At 35.9% G+C, this 27,098-nt stretch overlaps 1 protein-coding gene across 2 annotated transcripts in view; it reads right to left on the reverse strand.

Moving 5' to 3' along the window:
- Positions 1-27,098, reverse strand: part of TPR (translocated promoter region, nuclear basket protein) — a 65,348-nt gene that overhangs the window by 19,727 nt on the left and 18,523 nt on the right. For both annotated transcript variants that reach the window (XM_015063270.3, XM_015063269.3), the window contains exons 19-37: positions 26,665-26,827; positions 24,893-25,027; positions 24,269-24,409; positions 23,184-23,349; positions 22,036-22,202; positions 21,117-21,269; positions 20,287-20,403; positions 14,624-14,827; positions 14,120-14,304; positions 13,308-13,455; positions 9,524-9,661; positions 9,295-9,426; positions 8,215-8,345; positions 6,807-7,017; positions 5,553-5,696; positions 5,019-5,217; positions 3,911-4,116; positions 3,643-3,704; positions 772-980 (exon numbers count right to left, since the gene is read on the reverse strand). In XM_015063270.3, the coding sequence (XP_014918756.2) occupies positions 772-980; positions 3,643-3,704; positions 3,911-4,116; positions 5,019-5,217; positions 5,553-5,696; positions 6,807-7,017; positions 8,215-8,345; positions 9,295-9,426; positions 9,524-9,661; positions 13,308-13,455; positions 14,120-14,304; positions 14,624-14,827; positions 20,287-20,403; positions 21,117-21,269; positions 22,036-22,202; positions 23,184-23,349; positions 24,269-24,409; positions 24,893-25,027; positions 26,665-26,827 (3,011 nt within the window). The remainder of the gene's footprint in view (positions 1-771; positions 981-3,642; positions 3,705-3,910; positions 4,117-5,018; positions 5,218-5,552; positions 5,697-6,806; positions 7,018-8,214; positions 8,346-9,294; positions 9,427-9,523; positions 9,662-13,307; positions 13,456-14,119; positions 14,305-14,623; positions 14,828-20,286; positions 20,404-21,116; positions 21,270-22,035; positions 22,203-23,183; positions 23,350-24,268; positions 24,410-24,892; positions 25,028-26,664; positions 26,828-27,098) is intronic.

A 27,098-nucleotide genomic window follows, 5' to 3' on the forward strand; every position in this document is an offset into this window, starting at 1 on the left:
ATATTTAATATATGAAGTTTCCTATTCTTAGCAAACTTGGATTTTTCCCTCCCTACTATGTTACAGGTAACATTTTACAGTTATTTGTATATGTATCTCTCACCACTCACTAGGCAAAAACAGTGTGAGTAAAGGTAATTAATGTATTCTGCATTTTTGTGTTGCCTATGTGACTGACATGGTAGTGTGCAGTTTGGTGGTTGAATTAAATAAGTCTCTGAAACTCTTTGCATCTATGATTTTATTTAAATCATAACCAAATAAGATAAATTAAGAAGCTCAAAGACAAATTACACAGTTTTATTATTCGTAATGAGTAAGAAACTAGCCATGGGAACACAGTGAAGAAAATACTGAAATGGTCAGACAGTTTCAGTGAAAGAGTGGTGTCTGCGTTGAACCAGTGGTTTAGTATGCTTTCCAAGTGGCTTTCATATCATCTTCCTAAGCCATTAGAAGTAAATATGTTGGCCTTAGAAAAACATGCTATGTACTTATAGGTGTGTTATTTTCCTCCTCCTTCAGCTTAAAAACAATAACAACAACAACCAAAAAAACAAAGCAGAAAGAAAGGGAAGGAAGGAGGAAGGAAATTCACTGCATTAACAAGTATCCTGGGAAGCACACACTTGAAAATATTAACTGCCCACTTTTACTATATGTTTGTCTTTACCTTTAGTGGAAACCTTATTTATCCTTGAACTTACTGTTATCTTCTCATAATAAATCTAAATGAGTAGTCAGTCTGATCAGATTTATTATTTTACTTACCTTCCTGTGATTCCACTTGTGTAGTGGGCATCACTGTAGCTGTTGGGGTTGTAGTAGGATTTGTAACAGTTGCAGGTGTGACCATTGGGCGGATACTAGCCCTGGGTGTTGACTTATTCCCAGCCATAGCTGCAGCTGTCACTTTACTTGGAGTTGACACAACAGGAGTTGGCTTGATATTGGCTGTTGGTGGGTCTGATGTGCTGGCACTTACAGAGGGGAAAATGCAAGAATAATGATTCATATAAAGTTACTATAAATACTTCTTATAAAGTACATATATTCTATCAAAACAAAAAGTGCCACATAAAGTAATCTGGATAAAGAACAAAACTGGAGGTACTGCAATCCCAGATTTCAAGATACACTGTAGCAGGTACACCTGGGGTGGCTTAGCTGGTTAGGCATCTGACTCTTGACTTTCGTTCAGGTCATGATCCCAGGGATGTGGGATCAAGGCCTGAGTCAGGTTCTATGGGGCTGACAGGATGCAGCCTGCTTGGGATTCTCTCTCCCTCTCTTTGCCCCTCCCTGCTCACATGCACATGCTCTCTCTCATATAACTCTTAAAAAAAAAAAAAAGGATATACTGCAGTACTCAAAACAGTATGGTACTAGAACATGAACAGACACAAGATCAATGGAACAGAATAGAGAGCCCAGAAATAAACTCATGATTATATGATCAATTAATCCATAACAAAGGAAGCATGAATACACACAGAGAAAAAGACGGTCTCTTTAACAAATGGTTGAGAAAACTGGACAGCTATATGCAAAATAATGAATTTCTTATACCACACACAAAAATAAACTCAAAATGGAATAAAGACCTAAATATGAGACTTGAAACCATAAAAATCCTGGAAGAGAGCACAGGTAGTAATTTCTCTGACATTGGACATAGCAGCATTTTTCTAGGTATGTCTCCTGAAGCAAGAAAAGCAAAAGCAAAAAAGTTAAACTATCAGGACTACATAGAAATTAAAAAAAAAAACCCTCTACACAGCAAAGGAAACAATCGACAAAACCAAGACACTGTACTGAATGGAGACGATATTAGTAAATGATACATCTGATAATGAGTTAATCTCCAACTCACATAAACAAATAATTCAATTAAAAAATGGGCAGAAGAACAGACATTTCTCCAAAGAAAACATACAAATGGCAACAGACACATGAAAAAGTGCTTAACACGACTAATCATCAGGGAAATAGAAATCAAAATCAAAATGAGATATCACCTCATACAAATCTGAGTGCTAGTATTAAAAAGACAAAAAATAACAAGAGTTGGCAAGGATGTGGAGAAAAGAGAGCACTCATGTACTGCCAATAGGACTGTGAACTGGGCGCCTGGGTGGGTCAGTCAGTTAAGTATCCGACAATGGCTCAGGTCATGAACTCGCAGTTTGTGAGTTCGAGCCCCGTGTCAGGCTCTGTGCTGACAGCTTGGAGCCTGGAGCCTGCTTTGGATTCTGTGTCTCCCTTTCTCTCTGCCCCTCCCCTGACTATGCTCTGTCTGTCTCTCAAAAATAAAAAAATGTTAAAAAAAAAAAAAAAAAAGAATGTAAATTGGTGTAGCCACTCTGGAAAACAATATGGAGGGTCCTCAAAAAATTAAAAATAGAATTACCATATGATCCAGTAATTCCACTAGTGGGTATTTACACCCACTGAATATGAAAACACTAATTGGAAAAGATATATGCACCCTTGTGTTTACTGCATTATTTACATTAGCCAAACTATGAAAGCACCCCAATTATCCATCAACAGATGAATGAATAAAGGAAATATGGTATATATACACAGTGGAATATTACTCAGCCATAAAGAAGACTGAAATCTTGCCATTTATAACAACATGGATGGATTTAGAGTGAAATAAGTCAGCTAGAGAGAGATAAATACCATATAATTTCACTCATATGTGGAATTTAAGAAATAAAATAAATGAACAAAGGAAAATAGAGACAAACAAAAAACAGACTCTTACATATAGAGAACCAGAGGGGAGGTGGCAGGGTGGGAGGGTGAAACAGATGAAGGGGATGAAGAGTACACTTATGCAGTGATGAATAACTAAGGTAGAGAATTGTTGAATCACTATATTGTATCCCTGAAACTAATATAATACTGTATATTAATTACACTGGAATTAAAAAGAATAAAAACAAACAAAAAACACCAAGTTGTACACTGAAGTAGGTGAATTGTGGGGTTTAATTTTATCTCAATAAAGCTGTTATTAAAAAAAAAAAAATAATAATAATAATAATAAAGAGCACTATGTGTTTCCTCAAGTGAGTGTTTAGCAGGTACAATTGTGTATGAGCTCAGACCCTGTATTCAGTTTTTCCTAACACTGCTTTGGGTACTTTTGGCAACCTTGAAAAAGAAAAAAAGTTATAGAGTGCAATTCTGTATTTTTTGTTCACTAAATGTTTCAAAAGTCTTAGTGAAAAAGTTTTGAATTTAAGCATTAAAAACTACAGTAAATGCTCTACGATCGTGCATCCTGATAATGTTCTGTTTGTCACTGAACTCAGGTCTTAGCCTAGCCTCTGAAATTTGTTATCACAGAACATCACAGAGAATATCAGTAGCCTTGCAGAAGTCTAAAAGATAAAAGATAATCTTGTTTCTTTTGTCACAAAGGTCTACCTGAGAGGACTGAAAGGATGCTGAAAACAAGAGTCCTGGAAAAAAAGAGTTGCAACTACAGGATGCAGTTTTGTACAGATAAACAGCTCTTTAGTACATAATTTTATAATATAGATTTGTTTTCTCCTCCAAGATCACTAACTCTTGCCTGAACTTTAAAAGAAATAAAAACAGGTAAACTGTGACAGAACTAAAACTCACATTCCTCTTTCACCAGAAGCTGGAGTTGTTTTCAATGTGATCTGCCTCTGCTGTTCTGGGACCTATAAAAAGAAAATTATGGATTATTTTGTCTACGCTACAAGAGTTCACTAAACAATGCCATCAAAATATTTTACTTTTATTAACTCTCTCTGTATACTTTGTTTAGCCAAAATTTACTGATAAAGGCCTCTAAATCATCAGACACCTTCAAGCACAATGTACAAGGACAAAATGATTTGTCATTTACACAGAATTAGCTAACTACCTTAGTAGTAGGTTCTTGAGGCTCATCTCTCTGCTCAAGGTGTCTCTCTTGATGCTCCCGGAGTTCTCTTTCCAAGCGACTAATTCGACCTTCATACTGGGACTTAAGAGCAGTCATTCGAACATCCAATTCATCTTTCTGCTGATCTAAGGCTCCATTCCTTTGTTTAAGCTCCTCATTTTCTTTAGTTAGCTGATCTTTTACACCTAAAGAAGAAATCACGTGATTCTATTATTATAATCAAGCAATGGAAGTAAAGAACCTTTACGCATTTCATAGGTACACAAAGGTTGTATCAGATTCTATTCTTTAGCTTTAACATCTACAATTAATTCTAATACACAATACATCTGAATAAATAAATATCTACATAGATCTATATTTACTACTCCAATATAAAAAATACTGTACCATAAAAATGTGTAACTATCTCTAAGATCTCATAAAGATAAAGGATACAGCATAAACTGTAGTCAGTGTAAGTCCTTTTATAAATATAGCTTTTAATATTTCAATACATTACTAAAATACAAGGTTATAAATTCCAAAATTTTCATTTCATACAACCTATAACATACTTAAAAATAATCAGGTAACTTTACTTTTTTTTAATGAAATAAGTTGCTGAGACACTATATTACAGATCATTAAAAAAATTGCTTACAATAAAACCCAGATGATTGGGCATTTTATTTACCCACTAAGCAGAACAGCAAGCAAAGTGCAATTAGTTCCCAAGCATTCCAGCACTGAGTCCTTCACAAATCGGACATGATATTCTCCACAAAGGGCTGGAGGAGCCCCCGGAAAAGTAAGGCACAGAAAAATCATTGGGCTAGTAAGAGCCAATGCTATCTAGGAATTTACAGAAGGCCTCTTGACAAAGCACACAGCGGACCCAAAGGATCTGCCAACAGATGGCAGAAACAGACACACAATAAAGGAGAAGGACCACAGTACTTCCTATTACCAGCCAAAAATTAGGAGAAACTTCATAAATAGATCAGGGACAGCCTCATCATTTGAAAATTAAGACTGTTCTAATTTTGTGTCTAAGAGAAATCAACCTAATATTTAAGTTCAAACTCTAGCATATACAGAAATTTACCAGCTAAATGCGCAATTTTTGATTTTGCTGCTACAATGGCCTTTCTTGTTTTTTCTTCCTTTTCAGTTATCTGCTGTCGGAGTTGCTCCTCTTGTGTGGTTCTATCTTGAAGATCCTGGCGGAGTCGTGAAAGCTCAGACTGAAGCTGCACAGTCTGTTCCTGCAGATTTCTTGCTTCTGTCTCTTTTTCAGATAATGTCTTTTAAAGGAAAGCAAAGTATTCATGTAATTCAATTATACCAATATAAACTGTACACCCTGCAGACTTAACATGCAAAACTTATTAATTTCCTTATTTAGATTAAATGGAAATATAAATGTAAAATGTGGTCAAACCATTCAAGTGGATACCTGAAGACGATTAGATACTATTTACACATACATCATTCATGTATAAAAGATAAATATCCATAAAAAAGATAATAAAAATGCTTCCATATGACAAGAGAAACTGTCAGTGTTTAACACATATTTCAAGTATTTAAGAAGGAAACAATTAGGGACACATACACTCTTCACTACTCTCAGTCATACCTTCTGCAGATTCTCTACTTGACTCTCCAGTGATTTTGACTTTGTTTCAGCTTGATTGAGGGTTTCTTTGAGCTCCTGCATTTCCTGGACTGAGACATGCTGTTCCTGGTGGTCTCCAGAAGATTGAGCCGAGGTCTCCATGGCCTAAGATGACAAACAGTAATAATATACTTCCACATTTATACTCAATAATTCCACTTCCAAAAGTTCATCTAAGGTAATAATCACAACCACGAAAAGAAATTTATCTTAAAAGGTATTCATAAGTGAATTTTCTATGGAATAACTCTAATGTCTGAAAGTAAGACGTATTAGTTAAGCAAGTTAGAGTCTTCTATACAACTGGATAAAGCCATCTAGTCAAAATGATGCTGCACTATCGATGGATCTCTGACATACAAATATATTTTCACAATAACGCATTAAGTGAAAAAGCACTCAAGTGCTAATGCAGTCAATACTAAGGGGTAATAATTTTGGATATTTTTACATTTTATTTATTTTTTTATTTGAGAGAGAGAAAGAGTACACATGTGCAAGTCTAGGTCAGGGAGAGGGATAGAGGGACAGGGAGGGGGTTGAGAGAGAGAGAGAGAGAGAGAGAGAGAATGAATGAGTGAATGAATGAATATCTTAAGCATGGAGCGTGACATGGGGCTCAATCCCATGACCCTGGAATCATGACCTGAGACGAAATCGAGAGAGGGACGCTCAACCGACTGGGCCACCCAGGCATCCTGCATTTTGGATTTTCAAATCTAACAGGTGCTAAATATATAATTAAGTTAACATACGTTTGTTTTTACTTCTGGGAATTAATTCAGATTCAAAATGTTACAAGAACTAAACAATTCCTTTTGATAGGTGGCTAATATACATTACTTATGTAAAACTGTAATAAAGTCTGATTAATTATAAAGAACTATCATTTTTTATATACACAATTTTAGTCAGCAATAAGTTACAAGAATAGGTCTGAAAAAGGACAATATGTGAAGTTGGAACACTGAACTAAAATAAAGCATTTACTAAAATTTCTTCATGAATTTATAGTGTAACTTGAGGCAAATTAAAGAGATATCTTAAACCAAATAATCATATATAAACTTATAGTTATGTTCAGAATCTAAAAACCAATAAATAAAAATTATAAAGAAAACTTATTACATGAGTAAAAGCGTATAAAACAAAGTTGTGTATGTCAAAAATTATATATACAAACATACAAACATAAAGAAAATTACTTCAAAATACCTTATCCTGTTGTGCTTTAAGTTCTTCATACTGAGTCTTGTATCTACGCCCAATCTTCTTGACTTGAGTAATAGTTTTGACTTTTTCCTGGATGTCAATTATTTTGGCATCTAAGTCCTTTTGGATGGTTTCCTTTTCAGTTCTTACTTTATTTAAGTCTTCCTTTAGACTCTGGATTAAGTTCTGGTTGTTCGTCAAAGATGCATTTGATCTAAACAAACAAAAAAATAAAGGAGAAAATAATCAAATGTTAGTACACAGATTTTAATCCACTTCTGCCTGATACTAAAATACATAATTTCTACTACATTGGGTGTTGAGTAAATATGTTAGGCTTTGTAGTCCACGTGTAGTCTTTGTCACATGTCCTTCCTTTTTTACAGTACTTTAAAAATGTGAAAATCTCTCAGTTTACAGGCCGTGCAAACACAGGCATGTAGGTTATAGTCTGCAAACCCCTGTACTTTATCAAACTGAATCTGAAATCACATGACCTGAATTAAGAGTATGGGTTTAACAACTACTACCTGTGACCTTGGGTACCTTTCTGAAACTCAGTTTCCTCATTAAGTACTAATTATTATCTCTCCTACTTAAAATGCCAGACTGCTATAAAACAAAAGAATATACATGAGAAAAATCTGTAAGCTCTCAAGTATTACAGAAGTAGGAGCTAACATAAATAAATAACACTAAAATTTAAACTTAAAAAATGTGTCAGAAACATTAATTTTAATTTTAAATTTCTTAACTTTAAAAAGGCACCAGTTCACTGTAAGTTCATTTTATTTTTTTTTTAATTTTTTTTTTCAACGTTTATTTATTTTTGGGACAGAGAGAGACAGAGCATGAATGGGGGAGGGGCAGAGAGAGAGGGAGACACAGAATCGGAAACAGGCTCCAGGCTCCGAGCCATCAGCCCAGAGCCATCAGCCCAGAGCCTGACGCGGGGCTTGAACTCACGGACCGCGAGATCGTGACCTGGCTGAAGTCGGACACTTAACCAACTGCGCCACCCAGGCGCCCCTTAAGTTCATTTTAAAAAATTTCTTATTTAAAAACTTTCTTTATTAAACACTTTCAAAATACTCATAAATAAATGCTAACCAAAAGAAGTAAAACCTGCTTGCAAAAGTTATCAACTGTTAAGAAAATAAATACGTTTAGGTTTAGACTCATACCAAAAATGTAGATTTTTAAAAAGTAATAATCATATACATAAAGGCATAAAATTAAATTACTGCTTGCTTGGCTCCATAAAGTAATAAAGGGAAAGCCACATGTAAAGGCTGCTGCACTTTTCATTCTTTCTAACTCAGGAAGCACTTGGGCAGTCAATATATAAAGAGTAGAAATAAACTCAAGATTTCATATATTAATATACAATTTAAGATTTCTTTCCATATACCTTGCAATTTCCGCTTTAAGTCTCCCAATTTCTTCAGTCAACTGCTGAATACGCTTAGTATGAACTTCCTTTTCAGAAAGGAGCTTCCGATATTCTTCTGTATCTGGATCTTTCTGCTGACTTACTAGATGCTAGAATAGCAAAAACGCATAATATGGTTATATAGGTTTTATGAAACTAATGTACTATAATAAAATAGGAGCATATCTAATTATGTTTGCTGTCTTATACATGGTGATCAAGTACCAAACTATAAAATAAGATTGAAGGTTTAGTTTATTTACCTAAAGTCCCTAGCCAAAATGGGAAAGGGAAATAAACGTCATTATGCATTATTTTTTTATAACTGCAAACAAATACTTCAAAATAGTTACAAACAAGTCAAATAAATGAATCTAAAGAAATTATAAGCTTTTAATATTAAATATCCACTTTCATTAAAATGACATTTACAAGGAAAAAATGTCTATAAATCATTACAACTGAATAAAAATAAACTAAATTTAACTGATTCCATTGAGTCAGGAAAGCGTGCAGTGAAGTTTACCAGGAACACATCTAGATTTGGGAAGATCACCCTCCTTTCTTATTTTTCAGATTGCTTGTGTGATAAAAACAGGAAAAAACGGGCTCTAAAATTCTATAACCCTATTCAGATCATAACAATTACTATTCTAGACCATTTTCTAGGAGCCAGGTGCTAAGTGAACTGCTTTACATTTACTAAACTTTTTGTAAAATGAAAAGTGGCTCGGAAATATTAAGGAACTCTCACAAATTGCATAACTACTATCTGGCAAGGCAGATTTCCAATCTTTTGTTTAAATATGGAGCTGGAGTTTCTAACCCTCTAATCAAAATTATACAGTTTTGTCCCCCCAAAAAGTTTTCAGTGAACAAGTCTTTTTAAAGTGCTTCAATCAGCTAGATAAATTCATTTTTTTCATGTACAAAAATATTTTAGAGATACAGGAAAAGCGTAAATTTGGAATTTAAAGAAATAAATTAGCCATTTCTCATCCTCTTAAATGTTGTCCTATTATTTAAAAAATCAACACCTCCATGTTTAATTGCATTTACCTGGTTACGTGCTTTCCAACGTTTGACATCTTCTTCTAGTAACTTCTTCTCTGCTTGCAACATACCGCTTTTCTCACTCAGCTCAGCATTTGCTTCTTGTAAGGGTAAAATATCTAACTCCAGTTTCCTTACCTGAAAATAGTGCCAGTATTGTTTTGAACATCTGATGTAAAAACTCTAACATTATTAAAAATGACATGTGTTTACTCTTGATTAGGAAGTTCCAAACCTTTGCTTGCATCTGCTGTAAATCCTGTTCTAGCCTCTCTTTTTCTTCTCTTAGCATCTTATTGGTTTCCATCACTACATTCATTGTTTCAGTTTTCTTCATCAGTTCTTCATGCTGAGCCATTGTTTTTGCAGTTACCTAAAGATTTCAAACACACGTGTATACCAATATCCAACGGTAGGTGAAGACTTATCTTTTCCTACCAGTTCTAATCTTTCCTACAAAAAGTGAAAAGGATTTAAATGTCAGCTTTTAAATGGAAATTTTTGAAAGTTGTACATGTTTATTTTTCTGTGATGCAGGCTAACTACAAGTTTAAAAGTATAGGGATGAAAACAAAAAGATAAAAATCCCACTAATAAATAATCAGTTCTAACATTGGGTAAAAACATTAATCCAGATCTCTATTATCTATTAATCTTTCTCTATTCTTTTTCTTGGTATACTGAATTTATTAATAGTTCTAAAATGATATTATTCCCCCTCCACCATGTTCCCCACTGTTTAGAAATTCTTCATTTCATTCAGTTGTTTCATCACTTTGGTTTTGAAATACTGAATATTTGTTTCATCACTTTTGGTTTGAAATACTGAGTATTTCTTCAACGGTGACGAACTTCTCTGTTCTGTTCTCATTGGGTGTAATTATTAATCTTTTACATGTTACTTTATTTCCTCACCATTTTTAAAGCTATGGCTCGGGTCAAAGGATAGTGTTATAGCAGTCAATCAAAAAGAAAAACCATAGGCCTTCCTCCTCCTCGCCCTGCCGCCTTGATTTAAGCAGTCTTCGTTTTTCACAGTAGTTAATTTTCTAGATATGTCTTGTAGATCTCAAAGTACTAAAAGGGAAACTCCCATTCAAAAGCAATTTATCTTAAGATACTGTAAGCAATTCTAATTTTTTTGTCCATTTGAAACATATGTTATGCTCTAACAAATCCTGTCAAACATAACCACTGTCCACATAGTTGAACTTCTGGGATCAAGAAAGTATACTTTGATTCCAATCGTAACCGGTGGGGCCCATCTAACTCAACTGTGAAAAGACATATCACACAATCACCTTCTGCTGATTACATGGCCTGCAACAGCCCTCCAGCTTGGGGTGACCTGCTAGAGGAGTGGGGGTTTCAGGTCGGAGCCTGTGGGACTACTGCTATATGCGGTGGTGGGGGAGGGGGCTCTAGCTGCATCTCTGGTTTCTTTTTTAAAATCTTAGATGATGCCCCCCCCCCCCCACTTCCAAGCCATTGTCCTTTCTTCACTTTCTACTACCACCTGTGACTGAAGCATAGACAGCACCCCCTCTAATCCCCTCTGAAAATGGCCTTTGGGGACAAATTCAGGGTTTTCCCCATATCTTCTCCCCAACCTTAACTGAGGATTGTGTTTTCCTTCCTCTTCCTCAAGTGCATTTTTACACTATCACCACTGAACACCTTCCATGACACTTCCTTGCTTTGGCTAGAAGCCATCAGGTAAGGTTGGAGAGAATTTCAGACTTCCCTTGTGTAGTACTGGAACCACATTTACTCTCTCTCCACCAGCTTGATAATGAATATCGGATCCTCAGCCCTGCCGTACTTGGCTTTCATTATTAAACGACGTGGGATTTTTTTTTTTTTTTTAATATTTATTTTTGGGAGAGCGCAAGTGGGTGAGGGGCAGAGAGAGGGGACAGAGGATCTGAAGTGGGCTCTGCTCTGACAGGCTGACAGCAGCAAGCCCAATGCAGGGCTCGAACTCATGACCATGAGATCATGACCTCAGCTGAAGTCAGATGTTCAACCGACTAAGCCACCCAGGTGCCCCAAATGATGTGGATTTTTTTTAGTTCAGGTTTTGACAAAGTGAAAGTAACAGTCACCAGGGGTACTCAAACCTGCCAGCCCTCAATCTTGTTGGTGGTTAAACTTGGAGAAAGGCCACAGAAGACACTTACAAGCACACACAATCCCCCTGAATGAGTTGTTTTCTTTTCCTAGAATTGCGTTAGCTTTTAAAAATTGATCCTTGCAATCCATCTGGGTCTCGTTTGCAATCTGACAAATGGAACAAAAAGAACCCTGAATTCGGTGCATACTTTGCTTTTGGTGCTGCTGCTTCTCATGGTTCTCAGCAGAGATTAAGAAAGAACGTGCACACAGCAGATCCCTGATATTGGTAGGCCTGATTTCCTGGCAAATTGCTGTCGTTTTCCACTTTTCTGTTCAGGACCACTGATTGCTGAGATGTGGATGCATACTGAAATTAAAGCAATTCATTGTGTTCTAAAGTTTTTTTGTTTCTTTTAATTCAGTGTTCGTATAAAACCACCTTTTGAAGCAGCAACTCTCAAATCTGAAGAGCAATTGATGTTTCCATTAATTTAATTAAATCCTTACGTCTAAGGATTTAACATCCTGTAAGTAAAGTTTAATATAACAGTATTTCATAAGCAGCCTTTTTATTGTCAGACTATTGCCTTTTAATATAGTCAAAAAAAAAGTGTGCATAAAAAAAAGCTATGATACAGGGTTACCATCCTACACTGTTCATGTTTGGGTATTATTTTTTATACAACGTGTGATATTTCTTGACTCTTTCGATTGTATGTAAAAGCTGGTTCTCCCATCTAACTTTGTTGGTTGGGCATTTTCTAGTATTATTTGCCGGAAGGAACACTGAGAGAATATGCCATCTTTTTAAAAATCCTGATTCTGCTTTTTTTTCCTCCAAATGTTAATGCCACTGATTGGAGGGTTTTATATATTACGAGATATATTTGAATGGGTTTTTGTCAAGATATAATTCTGAAACTTTTCATTTCTGTATGAAAATATAAACCCCATAAATCTACTCACTTTCCCCTGGGGTTGGATGGCTTTTGTCTAACAGCCATTCCAACTATCATTTAAAAGAAGATAAATGAGTAAAGGTCATAATTTCCTTCCTTCCAGATGTGAAGTTCTATTATTGAATCTCCTTAGAATGAGCACATGCAATTGTAAGCTTCTGGGTGGTAGCGTGGGTTAAGGAGTTGAGCTTTTGCTGTGACCATCCATTCACCTCAGCAACTTCTTTTCCTTTCTTGGTTGACAGTTTTGACTATTTTTTGCTCCCTTGCTGAGGAAAAAATGTTCTGTAGCAGTTTCTACCCACAATTTTATCCCAGAATAACTACTGACATACATATGACAACTATAATAATAAAAAAGAGAACTGAAATTTACTTAAGCACTCACCATGCACCAGACATGTTTCTAAATGCTTCCCGTACTTGAACTCACTTAATCCTTATTATTATCATCCCAATATTACAGATGAGAAAATTTAAGAGCAGGGAAAATAACATACCCAAGACACACATCTAACGGTATGAAGCTAGAATTTAAAACCAGGCAGTCTAGGGGCGCCTGGGTGGCTCAGTCGGTTGAGCGACCGACTTCGGCTCAGGTCATGATCTCACAGTTTATGAGTTCAAGCGCCACTTCAGGCTCTGTGCCGACAGCTCGGGGCCTGGAGCCTGCTTCGGATTCTGTGTCTCCCTCGCTCTCTGCCCCTCCCCCACTCATGCTCTGTCTCTCTGTGTCTCAGAAATAAACATTAAAAAAATTTTTTTTAAACTAGGCAGTCTGATTGCCACTAGTCTTTTACCATTACACTGTATCACTATTTAATAACGTTTAATAATCTGAGAGTGTAGGAAAAACGCTTATTTCAGATTAAATTTTATGTTTCAAGAAACTGAAATGTGCTCTCTTGATTTAATAACTGCTTTCTTAAAGCTTGGGATACATACCTGGACTTTCTCTCTTTCAGCATTGAGACTATCCTGCAGTTCCTGCAGCTCTCTTTCTAAAAGTTCAACTCTTTGACGATAACGCAAACTCTCAACCTGAGCCACCTCAAACCTGGTTTCAGCAATTTCTTTTTCTCGTCGTATAAATCTACAGGAATATATAAAATTTTATTTGAGTAAAAAAAATGCCACCAACACAACATTTTAAAACTTGAATAATCTTTAAGATGACAAATCTATTCACTTTAGTAACTGTTTTTACATGTTTTCATTAATAAGTAACAAGAGATGCTTTTTATTATAGACAATGGCTTCAGAAATGTGTATCTTTAAAAAAATAATTGAGGGGCATCTGCTGGCTCAGTTGGTTAAGCAGCCGACTTCAGCTCAGGTCATGATCTCACAGGTTGTGAGTTTGAGCCCCGGGTTGGGCTCTGTGCTGACAGCTAGAACCTGGAGCCTGCTTTGGATTCTGTGTCTTTCTCTCTGACCCTCCCCCACTCGCATTCTGTGTCTGTCTCTCTCTCAAAAATAAACATCAAAAAAAAAAAAAATTGAAAGGCATTTAGTTTTTCAAAGAACTCGCTCAAGTTCTTACTATCAGATTCAACTTAAAGTCATATCTTTAGCCTATGTCTAAATGTCAAAAGTGGTGATAGGGTAGAAGTGGGTTTGTTGGCCAACAGGAATGGAATGAGCTTTATAAATAAATAGCAGATAACCCCCACTTCCCTAATTTATGCATTTATAGTTACATGACACAGTGCTTGGTATACCACAAAATAAAGCATTAAGAATATTATTGGATTTACCTGAGAATTTCTAAAATTTGTTCTTGAGATTTTCCTTCTTCACTTAGAGAGACATTTAAGGGACCCTGTACACCTTCCTTCACAGAGGCAACAACCTTGTCACTTAATTTTTCAATTTGATCATGAAGTAATCGGTTTTGTTTCTCTAGATCTTCACAGCGAGACACACACTTGGAAACTTCATCCTGTAAACAAGAGTCTATCATAATAGCAGATTTTCTGGAGTACCTGGGTGGCTCAGTTGGTTAAATATCCGACTTCAGCTCAGGTCGTGATCTCCTGGTTCATGAGTTTGAGCCCCACATCAGGCTTTCTGCTGTCAGCAAGTAGTCTGCTTTGGACCCTCTGTCCCCTTTTCTCTCTGCCCCTCCCCAGCTTATTCTCTTTCTCTCTCAAAATAAATAAATAAAAAACAATAACAGCAGATTTTCCAATCAATGTATATTTAAAAACCCCCATACCTTTAAATTCTCCAGAATACTCTATCATGATGTATAATAATACCTTTAACATTCTCTCTCTTTCTTCCCAAGATGCTTTGCTCTCCAATAACTGTGATTCTGCTTTCTGGGTTGTTTCTTCCAAATGCTGACGGACTGATGCCATTTTGGAAACCTGTTCCTTGGCAGCTTGTAGAGCTTCAACATCAGCAGCATGGAGCATCAATTCTCTCTCATACTTATTCTGAGCTTCCACAGCTATTTTAGCCTGTGAGAAATTATTTCCCCATTGACACAAGATTAAAAACTCATAAGGCTAGTCAGTATTTTCTGAAAAGATGCACATTACATTCTTTAAAAATCTAAATGTACCAAAATAAAATACTTAGAAGTTATGCTGTATCTATTTAATGAAATATGCTGCCTATAAGAAATTCATGTTAGACCTAAAGACACTTGCAGATTGAAAGGTAAGGGGATGGAGAAACATTTATCATGAAAATGGAAGTCCAAAGAAAGTCGGAATAGCAATACTTCTATCAGTATCAGTTAAAACCAAACTTTAAACCAAAGACTGTAACAAGAAATGAAGAAGGGCACTATATCAAAATAAAGGAGACTATCCAACAAAAAAATCTAACAATTGTAAATATTTATGCCTCCAACATGGCAGCATACAAATATATAAAACAATTAATGAAAAACATAAGCAAACTCATTGATAATAATATAATAACAATAGAGAACTTTAACTACTTACATCAATGGACAGGTCATCTAAGCAAAAAGCAACATGCAAACAATGACTTAAATGACACACTGGACCAGATGGACTTAACAGATATATTCAGAACATTTTATCCTAAAGCAGCAGAATATACATTCTTTTCTAGTGCACATGGAGCATTCTCCAGAACAGATCACACACTAGATCACAAATCAGGGTTCAACAAGTATAAAACGACTGAGATCACACCACCACACACCATGCGTATTTTCCAACCACAACACCATGCAACTTGAAGTCAACCATAAGAAAAAATTGTGGAAAGGCCACAAATACATGGAATTTAAAGAACATCCTACTAAACAATGAATGGGTCCACCAGGAAATTAAAGAAGAAATAAAAAAATACATGGATGCAAATGAAAATGAAAACATGATGATCCAAAATCTTTGGGATGCAGCAAAAGCAATCATAAAAGTGAAGTACACAGCAATATAGACCTATCTTAAGAAGAAAGAAAAATCCCAAAAATGCAACCTAACCTTATCCCTAAAGGAGCCAGAAGAACAAATGAAGCCCAAAGCCAGAAGGGAAATTAATAAAGAGCAGAAATAAATGACAGAGAAACAAACAAAAAAATATCAGAGCAGATCAATGAAACTAGGAGCTAGTTCTCTGAAAAAATTAGTAAAATTGATAAACCCTTAGCCAGACTTATCAAAAAGAGGACCCAAATAAAATCATGAATGAAAGAAATCACAACCAACACAATAGAAATACAAACAATTTTAAGAGATTATGAAAAATTATATGCCAACAAAATGGGCAACCTGGAAGAAATGGATAATTCCTAGAAAGATTAAATTCCCAAAAGTGAAACAGAAAGAAACAGAAAACCTGAACAGATTGATAACCAGCAAAGAAATTCAATCAGTAATAAAAAATCTCCCAATACAGAAAAGTCCAGGGCGAGATGGCTTCCCAGGGGAATTCTACCAAACATTTAAAGAGTTAATAACGGGGTGCCTGGGTGGCTCAGTTAGTTAAGTGTCTGACTTCGGCTTAGGTCACGATCTCATGTTTTGTAGGTTTGGGCCCGCGATGGGCTCTGTGCGGACACCTTGCTCGGAGGCTGGAGACTGCTTTGGATTCTGTGACTCCTTCTCTCTCTGCCCCTCCCCTGCTCACACTGTCTCTCTGACTCTCAAAAATAAATAAATGTAAAAAAAATTTTTTTTTTAAAGAAGAGTTAATAATACCTATTCTTCTCAAACTGTCCCCAAAAATAGAAATGGAAGGAAAACTTCAAATCTCATTCTATGATGCCAGCATTACCCTCTGATTCCAAAACCAGACAAAGACTTCATTAAAAAAGGCAAATACCCCTGGATGAACATGGATGCAAAATTCTCAACAAAATACTAGCAAATCAAATCCAACAGTACATTAAAAGAATCATTCACTGTGATCAAGTAGGATTTATTCCTGGGCTGCAGGGGTGGCTCAGTGTTCGCAAATCAATCAATGTGATACACCACATTAATAAAAGGGTAAAAACCATATGCTCCTTTCAACAGATGCAGAAAAAGCATATGATGAAGTGTAACATCCATTCATGATAAAAACCCTCCACAAAGTAAGGACAGAGAGAACACACTTCAACGTAACAAAGGCCATATACGAAAACCACAGCTAATATCATCCTCAATGGGGAAAAACAGAGCTTTTCCTCTATGGTCAGGAACAAGACACGGATGTCCATTCTCACCACTGTTACTTAAGATATAGTATTGGAAGTCCCAGCCACAGCAATCAGACAGCAAAAAGAAATAAAAAGCATCCAAATTGGCAAGGAGTAAGTCAAACTTTCACTATTTGCAGATGACATGATATTTTATATAGAAAACCCAAAAGACTCCACCCAAAAATTGCTGGAACTGGTACACAAATTCAGTAAAGTTTCAGGATACAAAATCAATGTACAGAAATCTGTTGTATTTTTATACACCAATAATGAAGCAACAGAAAGACCAATCAAGGAATCATTCTCATTTACAACTATACCAAAAACCTTGAGATATCTAGTAATAAGCCTAACCAAAGAGGTAAAAGATCTGTACTGTGAAAACAAGAAAACCAAACAACACTGATGAAAGAAACAGAAGACAACAAAAAGAAAAAACATTCCACACTCACGGATTAGAAAACCAAATATTGTTAAAATGTCTATACTATCCAAAGTAACCTATACACTTAATGCAATCCCTATCAAAATACCAGCAGCATTTTTCACAGATCTAGAACAAATAACCCCAAAATTTGTATGGAACTAAAAAAGACCCCAAACAGCCAAGGCAATCTTGAAAAAGAAAAGCAAAGCTGGAGGCATCACGTTTCTGGATTTCAAGCTATAGTCATCAAGACATAATGGTACTGGCACAAAAACAGACACATAGGTCAACAGAACTGAATAAAACCCAGACGTATGTAAGACAGAATATCCTAAGGAATAAAGTCTCTTCAACAAATGGTGCTGGGAAAACTGGACAGCAACACGCAAAAGAATGAAACTGGACCATTTTCTTAATGCCAAACACAAAAATAAACTGGATAAAAGGCCTAAATGTGAGACCAGAAACCATCAAAATCCTAGAGGAACAGGCAGGAACCTCTTCTGACATTGGCTGTAGCAATTTCTTACTAGATATGTCTCCTGAGGCAAAGGAGACAGAAACAAAAATAAACTTTTCAGATTTCATCAAAATACAAAGCTTCTGCACGATGAAGTAAACAATAAACAAAACTAAAAGGTAACCTACAAAATGAGAGAAGATACTTGCAAAGAACGTATCTGATAAAGCGTTAGTATCCAAAATATATAAAGAACAAACTCAACATCCAAAAAAAAACAAATAATCCAGTGAAGAAATGAGCATGAATTGACACTTTCCAAAGAAGACAGCCAGATGGCTAACAGACATATGAAAAGATGCTCAATGTCACCCGTCATCAAGGAAATACAAATCAAAACTACAATGATGGGGAGCCTGGGTCGCTCAGTAGGTTAAGTGCTTGATTTTGGCTCTGGTCCAGATCTCACAGTCCTGAGATTGACCCCTGCCGTCCAGCTCTATCCTGGGTCTGGAGCCAGCTTAGGATTCTCTCTCTTCCCCAATGCCCCTCTCCCTGGCTTGCGTGCTCTCTCTCGCTCTCAAAAACAAAACAAAACAAAACAAAACACCCCAATCTACAATGAGCTATCACCTCACACCAGTCAGAATGGCTAGAATTAACACCATAGGAAACAACAGGTGTTGGCGAGGATGAGGAGAAAGGGGAACCCTTTTAAACTGCTGATGGAAAAGTACAACCATTCTGCCATTCTGGAAAAATGTACAGGTTCCTTAAAAGTTAAAAAAGAACAACCCTATGACCTAGTAACTACACCACTACAAGATATTTATAAATACCTTTTGTATCTACAGATATAAAAATACTGATCTGAAGGGACACATGCACCCCAATATTTATAGCAGCATTTTCAATGATAGCCAAATTACAGAAAGGGCCCAAATGTCCATTGACTGATGAATGGATAAAGAAAAGGTGGGGGGGGGGGGGGGGGGTGTGTGTGTGTGTGTGTGTGTGTGTGCGCGCGCGCGCGCGCGATGGAATATTAACCACAAAAAAGAATGAAGTCTTGCCATTTGCAATGATGTGGGTGGAGCTAGAAATTATCATGCGAAGTGAAAGAGTCAGAAGAAGACAGATACCATATGATTTCACTCATATGTGGAATTTAAAAAACAAAACAAATGAACACAGGAGGCAAAAAAGGAGGAAAACCAAGAAACAGACTCTTAACTATAGGGAATAAACTGAGGGTTGATGGAAGGAGGTAGGGGTGGGGGATGGGCTAGATGGGTAATGCTCTAAAGAGAGCACTTGTTGGGATGAGCACTGGGTGTTGTATGTAAGTGACGAATCACTAAATTCTACACCTGAAATTAATATTACACTATATGTTAATAATTGGAATTTAAATAAAAATTTGGAGAAAAAACAACCACCATAACAAAAAAAACTCAAAACAAGGAAGAAATATGAAAGAACTGTTCAAAATGAAACTTATGAAGATGATACAACAATTTGCAACAGGCTTTATAAAATAAAAGCTAAGAACAACTCCGATATGTAAAATACATGTGCATACACATACATAAACACAAACTTAAAGTAAACAAAAGGAAATAAGAATAATTTATTTTAATATTAAATTATTGATACATTCTTTTAATTTGCAATGTTACACTGTTTGGCAATAAGCCAAGGATAATTTTTGTCTAATTTACCTTTGAAGTATTTTCCCCTGTATTCCACTTCTGATGTAATCTTCATACATGTACGTACCATATATAAGCAATAAAGAACTGTAATCAAATGACTGTTCATATACTACTGAAACATGAGAACATTACACGTCTTCCCATTCTATTTCAGTTTTACTACTACTCGTACTTCTATATTTTTCCCCATTTGTCAAGATTGCTTTGTTAATGGTTATTGCACTATTTGCTTTTAGTCGTCACATACACTTTTCAGCTGATCTTAGTGCAAGTTCCACAATGGTGAAAATAACTGTGTTTCTGTACGGTTTACCAATCCTCAAGATGCAGTAAGATACTCCAAGAACTGCTCCCTAGGATCAAACCTCATTTCTCGGGGCACCTGGGTGGCGCAGTCGGTTAAGCGTCCGACTTCAGCCAGGTCACGATCTCGCGGTCCGTTGAGTTCGAGCCCTGCGTCGGGCTCTGGGCTGATGGCTCGGAGCCTGGAGCCTGTTTCCGATTCTGTGTCTCCCTCTCTCTCTGCCCCTCCCCCGTTCATGCTCTGTCTCTCTCTGTCCCAAAAATAAATAAACGTTGAAAAAAAAAAATTTTAAAACAAAACAAAACAAAAACCTCTTTTCTCAATAACTGGCTACATGATCAACACTTACTTGTTCCTGACAGTCACGTCTGGCTTGCTGTTCATTACTCAAAGCTGTGCTTGCTCTCTGAAGAGCTTCTTGTACTTCATTCTGAACGCTGTTAAGTGTTTTCTTTAACTCAGATAACTAAATCAGAAGAACATTAAAACCAGGGTTAACTGCAAGACAATTATTGTAATAATTAATAAAATAACCAGGGTTATTTTAAAGACAAATTTTTAAAATCCTACTGGCCCAAACAGACTTACTAAATTTAAAAGATAACTTGAGGTAATACTGCACAAATTTCACAGGCTTATGTTCACTCCTTACTAACATCTGCAAAAGTTAATGCTCAGGCAGAGAGGCTTGTAAAAAACAGCACTGATGGGGCGCCTGGGTGGCGCAGTCGGTTAAGCGTCCGACTTCAGCCAGGTCATGATCTCGCGGTCCGTGAGTTCGAGCCCCGCGTCGGGCTCTGGGCTGATGGCTCGGAGCCTGGAGCCTGTTTCCGATTCTGTGTCTCCCTCTCTCTCTGCCCCTCCCCCGTTCGTGCTCTGTCTCTCTCTGTCCCAAAAAATAAATAAATGTTGAAAAAAAAAATTAAAAAAAAAAAACAACAAAAAAACAGCACTGATATCTACTACCATAAAGTAGTCTAAAATACTCAAAAGGAAACACATACGGACCTACAAAGCAGTGTAAAACATACAACTAAAATTGTTAAATATGTGTCCATTCAGTATCAGTTGAAATGAACTGGATGGTAACTAATAAGCTACTTAATTCAAATCCTTACACACACACACACACACACACACACACACACAAAGATTGATATGGCTAATAATCTAATTTACCTGTTGTTCCATACTTTCTATGGCTTTTCTCTTATCATCCTGAAGTTCCTGTTTTTCCTTCTCTACTTCCATCAACTTCTTTTCCAACTGTGTCTGAAACTCAGCTGACTCTTTTAAACGAACTTCAATATTCTTACGTACTTCTTCTGTCACCTGTACCACCATCCAGGTAATAGAATACAAAAATTATACACATCTAAAATTATACAATTAGTTTCTCTAAATCTAAACTTCACAAGTACTAAAATTAACATTTGCTTTGTATTAAAAAAAAAAAAAATCTAACAGGGTGCCTGGTGGCTCAGTCAGTTAAGCATCCGACTTCAGCTCAGGTCATGATCTCACAGTTCATGGGTTCGAGCCCCATGTCAGGCTCTGTGCTGACAGCTTGGAGCCTGGAGCCTGCTTCTGATTCTGTGTCTCCCTCTCTCTCTGCCCCTCCTTGCTCTCTCTCTCTCTCTCTTTCTTCTCTCTCAAAAATAAATAAACATTAAAAAAAAAACTTAAAAAAAATATCAATGCTTATCAGTTTTCAATTTTGTGTGTTTATTTTATCTGGCTTATTAGACTGAAGTATTTTTTAGATTTAAAAGGTAAACACAATGATATCCATCAAACTCATATTTACTATAGTACTTACACACAGCAGGCTTTTATTTAAAAAAAAAAGTTAAGAGGCATTTGGGTGGCTCAGTTGGTTAAGCGTCCAACTTGGGCTCAGGTCATGATCTCATGGTTTGTGAGTTCGAGCTCCATGTTGGGCTCTGTGCTGACAGCTCAGGGCCTGGAGCCTGCTTCAGATTCTGTGTCTCCCCTCCGCCTCTCTCTGCCTTCCCTGCTCATACTCTTATCTCCCTCTCAAAAATAAATAAACATTAAAAAAAAAGTGCATTCAAATTAAATTTAAAATTGAATATACCTGTTTTTCCTTGTTAAGAGATTCTTCTAAACTAGTAACCATTGCTCGATACTGTTCCACATTACTAGTACTTGTTTTGAGTCTCTCCTTCAAATCATTCACCTGCTCTTCTGCTTGCCTTAGCTGACTCAGAAGATCATCCACATCTTCTTTGTTGCTAGGCTGACCTAAAAGATTTAAGAGCTCTCTTAAAAACTAACATTTTAAATGGCTGTTATCAGAGAGTTTGTGAAATTAGGATTAAGGCTCAAATGTAAAAGTACTTATCTTGAAAGTGTATTTCAACACACACTAAATACCAAAATAAAAACAGGTATTTCTCCAGAATATTATTTCTTCTTCAAAAAATCAAATATTTGAAATCTGCCATTACAAATATTACAATGAAGATATTTAAAAGAGAAGAATAAACATTTGAGCTAAACTGAGGAAGCTACTTGAAGATATTACCAGGTTACTAATTTACTTTTTTAACATTGTTTACTCTAAAACACTAAATCTTAAATTATTTAGTCCAATTTTCATTCTAAAATCCATGGAAAAGGAAGAAACTACAGATTAAAAAGGATGTTTTCTTATCATGTGATGTATCAATATGGACTATTATTGGATAATTACACATCCACTTATGTATCATATATTTACACATGTACATATATTATGCTTTTCTTAAGATTACCTGGACCAAAGGCTTTGCATTTGAAATGGTACATTCACAAAAAGAAGCAAAATCTAATGAAACAAATCTTTTACCTAAGGCTATCAATGAGCAATGATTATGAATACTACTCTAAAAGAGACCAAACAAATGAATTATTTCTGCAAGTGACCCTTATTACAGATTCAACACGGGAGAGTTAAAGATTTAAGTATTAATCCTCCTCAAAAGAAACATTTTACAAGTATCAATAAATGGTTTCAACAACTGGAAAACTGGTCAGGTGCCATGCAGAACTATTTCCAGTCTTCTGAGTCTGCAAATTTATTAATTTAAGCCTAAAACAGCTTTTCTATATGAAGAGTAAAAGGTTTTTTTTTTTCCTCTTTTGCTATTATCCAAAAAGAACATAGGGTATTTATTTACAGGGTATGTTATGAGCCTCAAAAAGTACTTTGTTATCACTTTACTTATTTATTAGTGTATTTACCTTTGCCAGTTCTCTGTGAGGACTGAGAAGCAAGCTGAACTTCCATATTACTGAGGTGCTGTTTTAATGTAGCAATTTCCTTTTGAGCATTTTTTAATAGTTCTTTTGTGTTATGATGAAGATTTGTCTCAGTATCCAGTTGTCTTTTTGTATCCAAAAGTTGAACCTAAGAAGAAAAGATACATTAACCCTACAAACACTATCTTTCAGGTAAGCAACTAGAGGTTCACTTTATCATTTTAAAACACTTTAAACTCTGGCCAACATAGAGTAACAGAAATCAGATACATCCTCCCATCTGAAATAACTGAAAAAAAGAACTATGATACCTGAGACAGGAAACAAAAGAATCAAGCCCTGTAATTTCGTTAGCTTCCTGTGTGTTCAGCCTTTGACAGAGGGAAAGGGAAATAAGGCAGAAGCAAGCAGACTCCTTGAACTGAGAACACATAACTGAGAGTACAGGAAGACTAAATTAGTTCCTAATTCCTAAGATAGACTATCACAGAGAGCTGCACTGACAGTACCCAAGAGATTTGCAGAGGATCCCTGTTGAATATTCAACAAAATAGTCATCAGTACATACATGTGAAATTACCCCAGACAGGCTTAAGAATCATCCAAAGAGACTGAGTGAAGAGTGTCTGGTGTTCACAGAGAGTCAGGAATAATGCCAATTACCAGCAGCCAGAATGAAAAAACTCATAATTCACGGGACACTGGGACTAGTATACAGGAAAGTCTTGCCTCAAAAGTGGGGAATAATTAGTTACAGACTGAGCACTGCTTTGGACCTGCCTAAAAAATCATAAAAAGCAACACTCAAGAGAATCAAATTATTTTCAATTGCTGCATCCCAGAAAAAAACACGGGATTTATAGGAATATAAAAATATCCAGCACCCAATAGGATAAAACTCACAATATATAGCACCCAACCAAAAATTATTAGGCACACAAGGAGGCAAGGAAAACTAACAGCTTCTTCAAAACCATGCTTCAACAGGAAATGGCAGTGTACCTACATACCAGCTTCATTTCCAGAAATAAACAATCTATAGAAATTCATAACACTAACAGACTCACATCTAGATTTCTAGTAAGTGTATGCCTTTGTTCCACCTCATTTTCCAACTTCTTCTTTAGATGAGATATCTCATGTTCCAGTTTTTCTATCTGGCCACTAAGCCTTTGTTTGGTTTCCGTTTCAGATCGCTCTAATATTCCCTAAGGTAAAAAAAGATTTTTTTTGGTTATGCTTAAGAAAGAAATTAAAAAAGTAATACAGAGAAAATGAAAGGCTATAGAGCATTACAACCCATTTCTACATGAAGAAATTAAAATCTAGAACATTTACCAAAAAAGTCTTCTGACATTTTTCGTATTAAAATATCTACTTAATAAAGGAAAAGAGACATATTGCAATAGTCATTCAGACCTCCTGAAGTTTTAAAATAAAAAATAAAAACAAAAATTTAATCTTGTAAACAACTCAACTGCACAGGACTCTCTAAATATAGATTTGAGGGTGAAAACTGTTAAATGCATGGTTTCAATCAGTTCTCTTTCAAGGTTTTATTTATATAATGCATGACAAAAGTGACAGAAAAATGTTCTAATTAAGAACCTGAGAGGATGCAATGTTAAAACTACTTATTTAACTAGAACATTTTTTTCTACAGGTGTTTTTTTTTTTTGTTTTTTGGTTACCTGAATCGTTTGCAGATTAGTCAGCAGCAAGTTTTGCCCTCTTTGTTCGGCTAACAAAGACTCTCTTTGTTGAGAAAGGCGGACTTCGGACAATTTAAGCATCTCCTTTTCCTTTTTCAAGTTTTCTGCTCTTACCTTGAGGCAAGTAAAAGAAAAAATTTAAAAGATCCCTCATTGTTATTTCTTTTTTTTTTTTAATTTTTTTTTTTAAACGTTTATTTATTTTTGAGACAGAGAGAGACAGAGCATGAACAGGGGAGGGTCAGAGAGAGGGAGACAGAATCTGAAACAGGCTCCAGGCTCTGAGCTGTCAGCACAGAGTCCGACGCGGGGCTAGAACCCTCGGACCGTGAGATCATGACCCGAGCCGAAGTCGGCTGCTCAACCAACTGAGTCACTCAGGCACCCCCCTCATTGTTATTTCTTAATGCTAATTAGAGACGAGGACATTTATTCATTACATAAGAATTTATAACTCTTAATTTTCAGGTGTTAAAATATGAAGCAAAAATTATGGGAATATCAATAGACCAAAGAAAAAAATCTTGCAATTACCACAAATACTTAGTGATTTCTCTGCTCTTAACAAATCAGACTTTGAAACAGCCAACAAAAAAATCTAAAACATCAGAGTAAAACAAAATTGCAAAAGTTTGCTACATTCATACCTATATATTATTAAATTATGCAAGTTTTAGAATCAAAGCTTGGTTTCTAAGTATCTGGTTTGAGAATGATGACGGATTTATTTCCATTTTTTCTGCCTCATGAAGAGTACACTCTGAGTCTCAGGAGATTTGGAAGGGTGCTCTGAAAACAAATATCCTCAAAGTATTCATAACTACACCATAAATCATAAACGAGCAATCATAAAACTTACTCTCCCAGTTTGAAAAAGTGATGCTGTCCATTCCCCACAAATGAGTGGAAACATAAAAATGAAGGGATGTAGCCAACAGAATTAGAAAACCTAGGTATAAGTCCCAACCAACCCATCTCTCACGACTATCTCAAACAGGAAATCATTTAAGTTTTGAGTCTGTTTCTCAACTGCTAAAATGGGGGACAAGTGCACCTAGCTCACAATGATCAGAAAGTTGTGAGACAACTTTACAGAACAGTAAAACATTAAATAGAAATTCATCATCAAGAATCCAGTATAGTTGAAAAGTACTGCCAATTTCTAGTAGATATTTGTATTCATGTTGAAATTCAGAAATGTAATTTAATGCTAATAAGATTTTTATATTTTTGTCACAAATGAGCAAGAATGAATGAAATATTCATTTGTCTGTTAGAGAAACAGTGATTTACAAATTTAGTATGAAATGGAAGACCTGTAAAGAAATCTTAGTCCAGAAAAACAAATTTCTTTCCCCATTTAGTTTTGATAGAAACAATCACTAAACTGATGCACAACTAGGTATTTAGAAACTATGCTAATAAGGATTTGAAATCAGGGAGCCGGGGTGTCAGTCAGTTGGGTGTGTGACTCTTGGTTTCAGCTTGAGTCATAATCTCAGTTTGTGGGTTCGAACCCCATACGGGGCTCTATGCTGGCAGCACGGAGCCTGCTCGGGATTCTCTTTCTCCCTCTCTCTGCCCCTCCCCTGAGCACACGTGCACTCTCTTTCTAATAAATAAGTAGACTTGAAATCCATAAACCTCTCAAACACCTGTATCATATCAACCAGTGGAATCAAAGTAATAACTAAAAAACACATGCCAAATGCAATTTACAATGCAAATCAGATGAGGGAAATTGATCTCACTTCTGCAACAGCCAGCTTTTCATTTGCTCCTCTCAAATCTTGCGTCATTGTGTTGATAATCTGTTCCTGCTTTTGAGTTGTTGCAGTAAGTTTCTGATTTCTCTCATGTAGGGATGTTATTTCTCGACGATATCCTTCAACATTATCTTGTAACATTTCATAACTTATGTGAGAGAAAAGAATTCCATTAGCAACTGAAATACTGAATCCTAGCTTATTCCTTGAAGAACTTTACAACAGACTAATTTCACACGATTAACAATATGAAAAAAAGTACCTTGTGTAATAATGTAAAACCTTCAACTCCAAATTTAACAGTTAAATTCAAATTCTAAGTAAACTTTAAGTTCTCATTTCATGCTGAATTAACTTTTTAAGCTAGATTTTGATTCTTTTTAAGCTAAGAATTTTGATCACATTCAAAATAGCACCAA

This window comes from Acinonyx jubatus, chromosome E4 (assembly GCF_027475565.1).
Source record: "Acinonyx jubatus isolate Ajub_Pintada_27869175 chromosome E4, VMU_Ajub_asm_v1.0, whole genome shotgun sequence".
In the NCBI taxonomy this organism is placed as follows: domain Eukaryota; kingdom Metazoa; phylum Chordata; class Mammalia; order Carnivora; family Felidae; genus Acinonyx; species Acinonyx jubatus.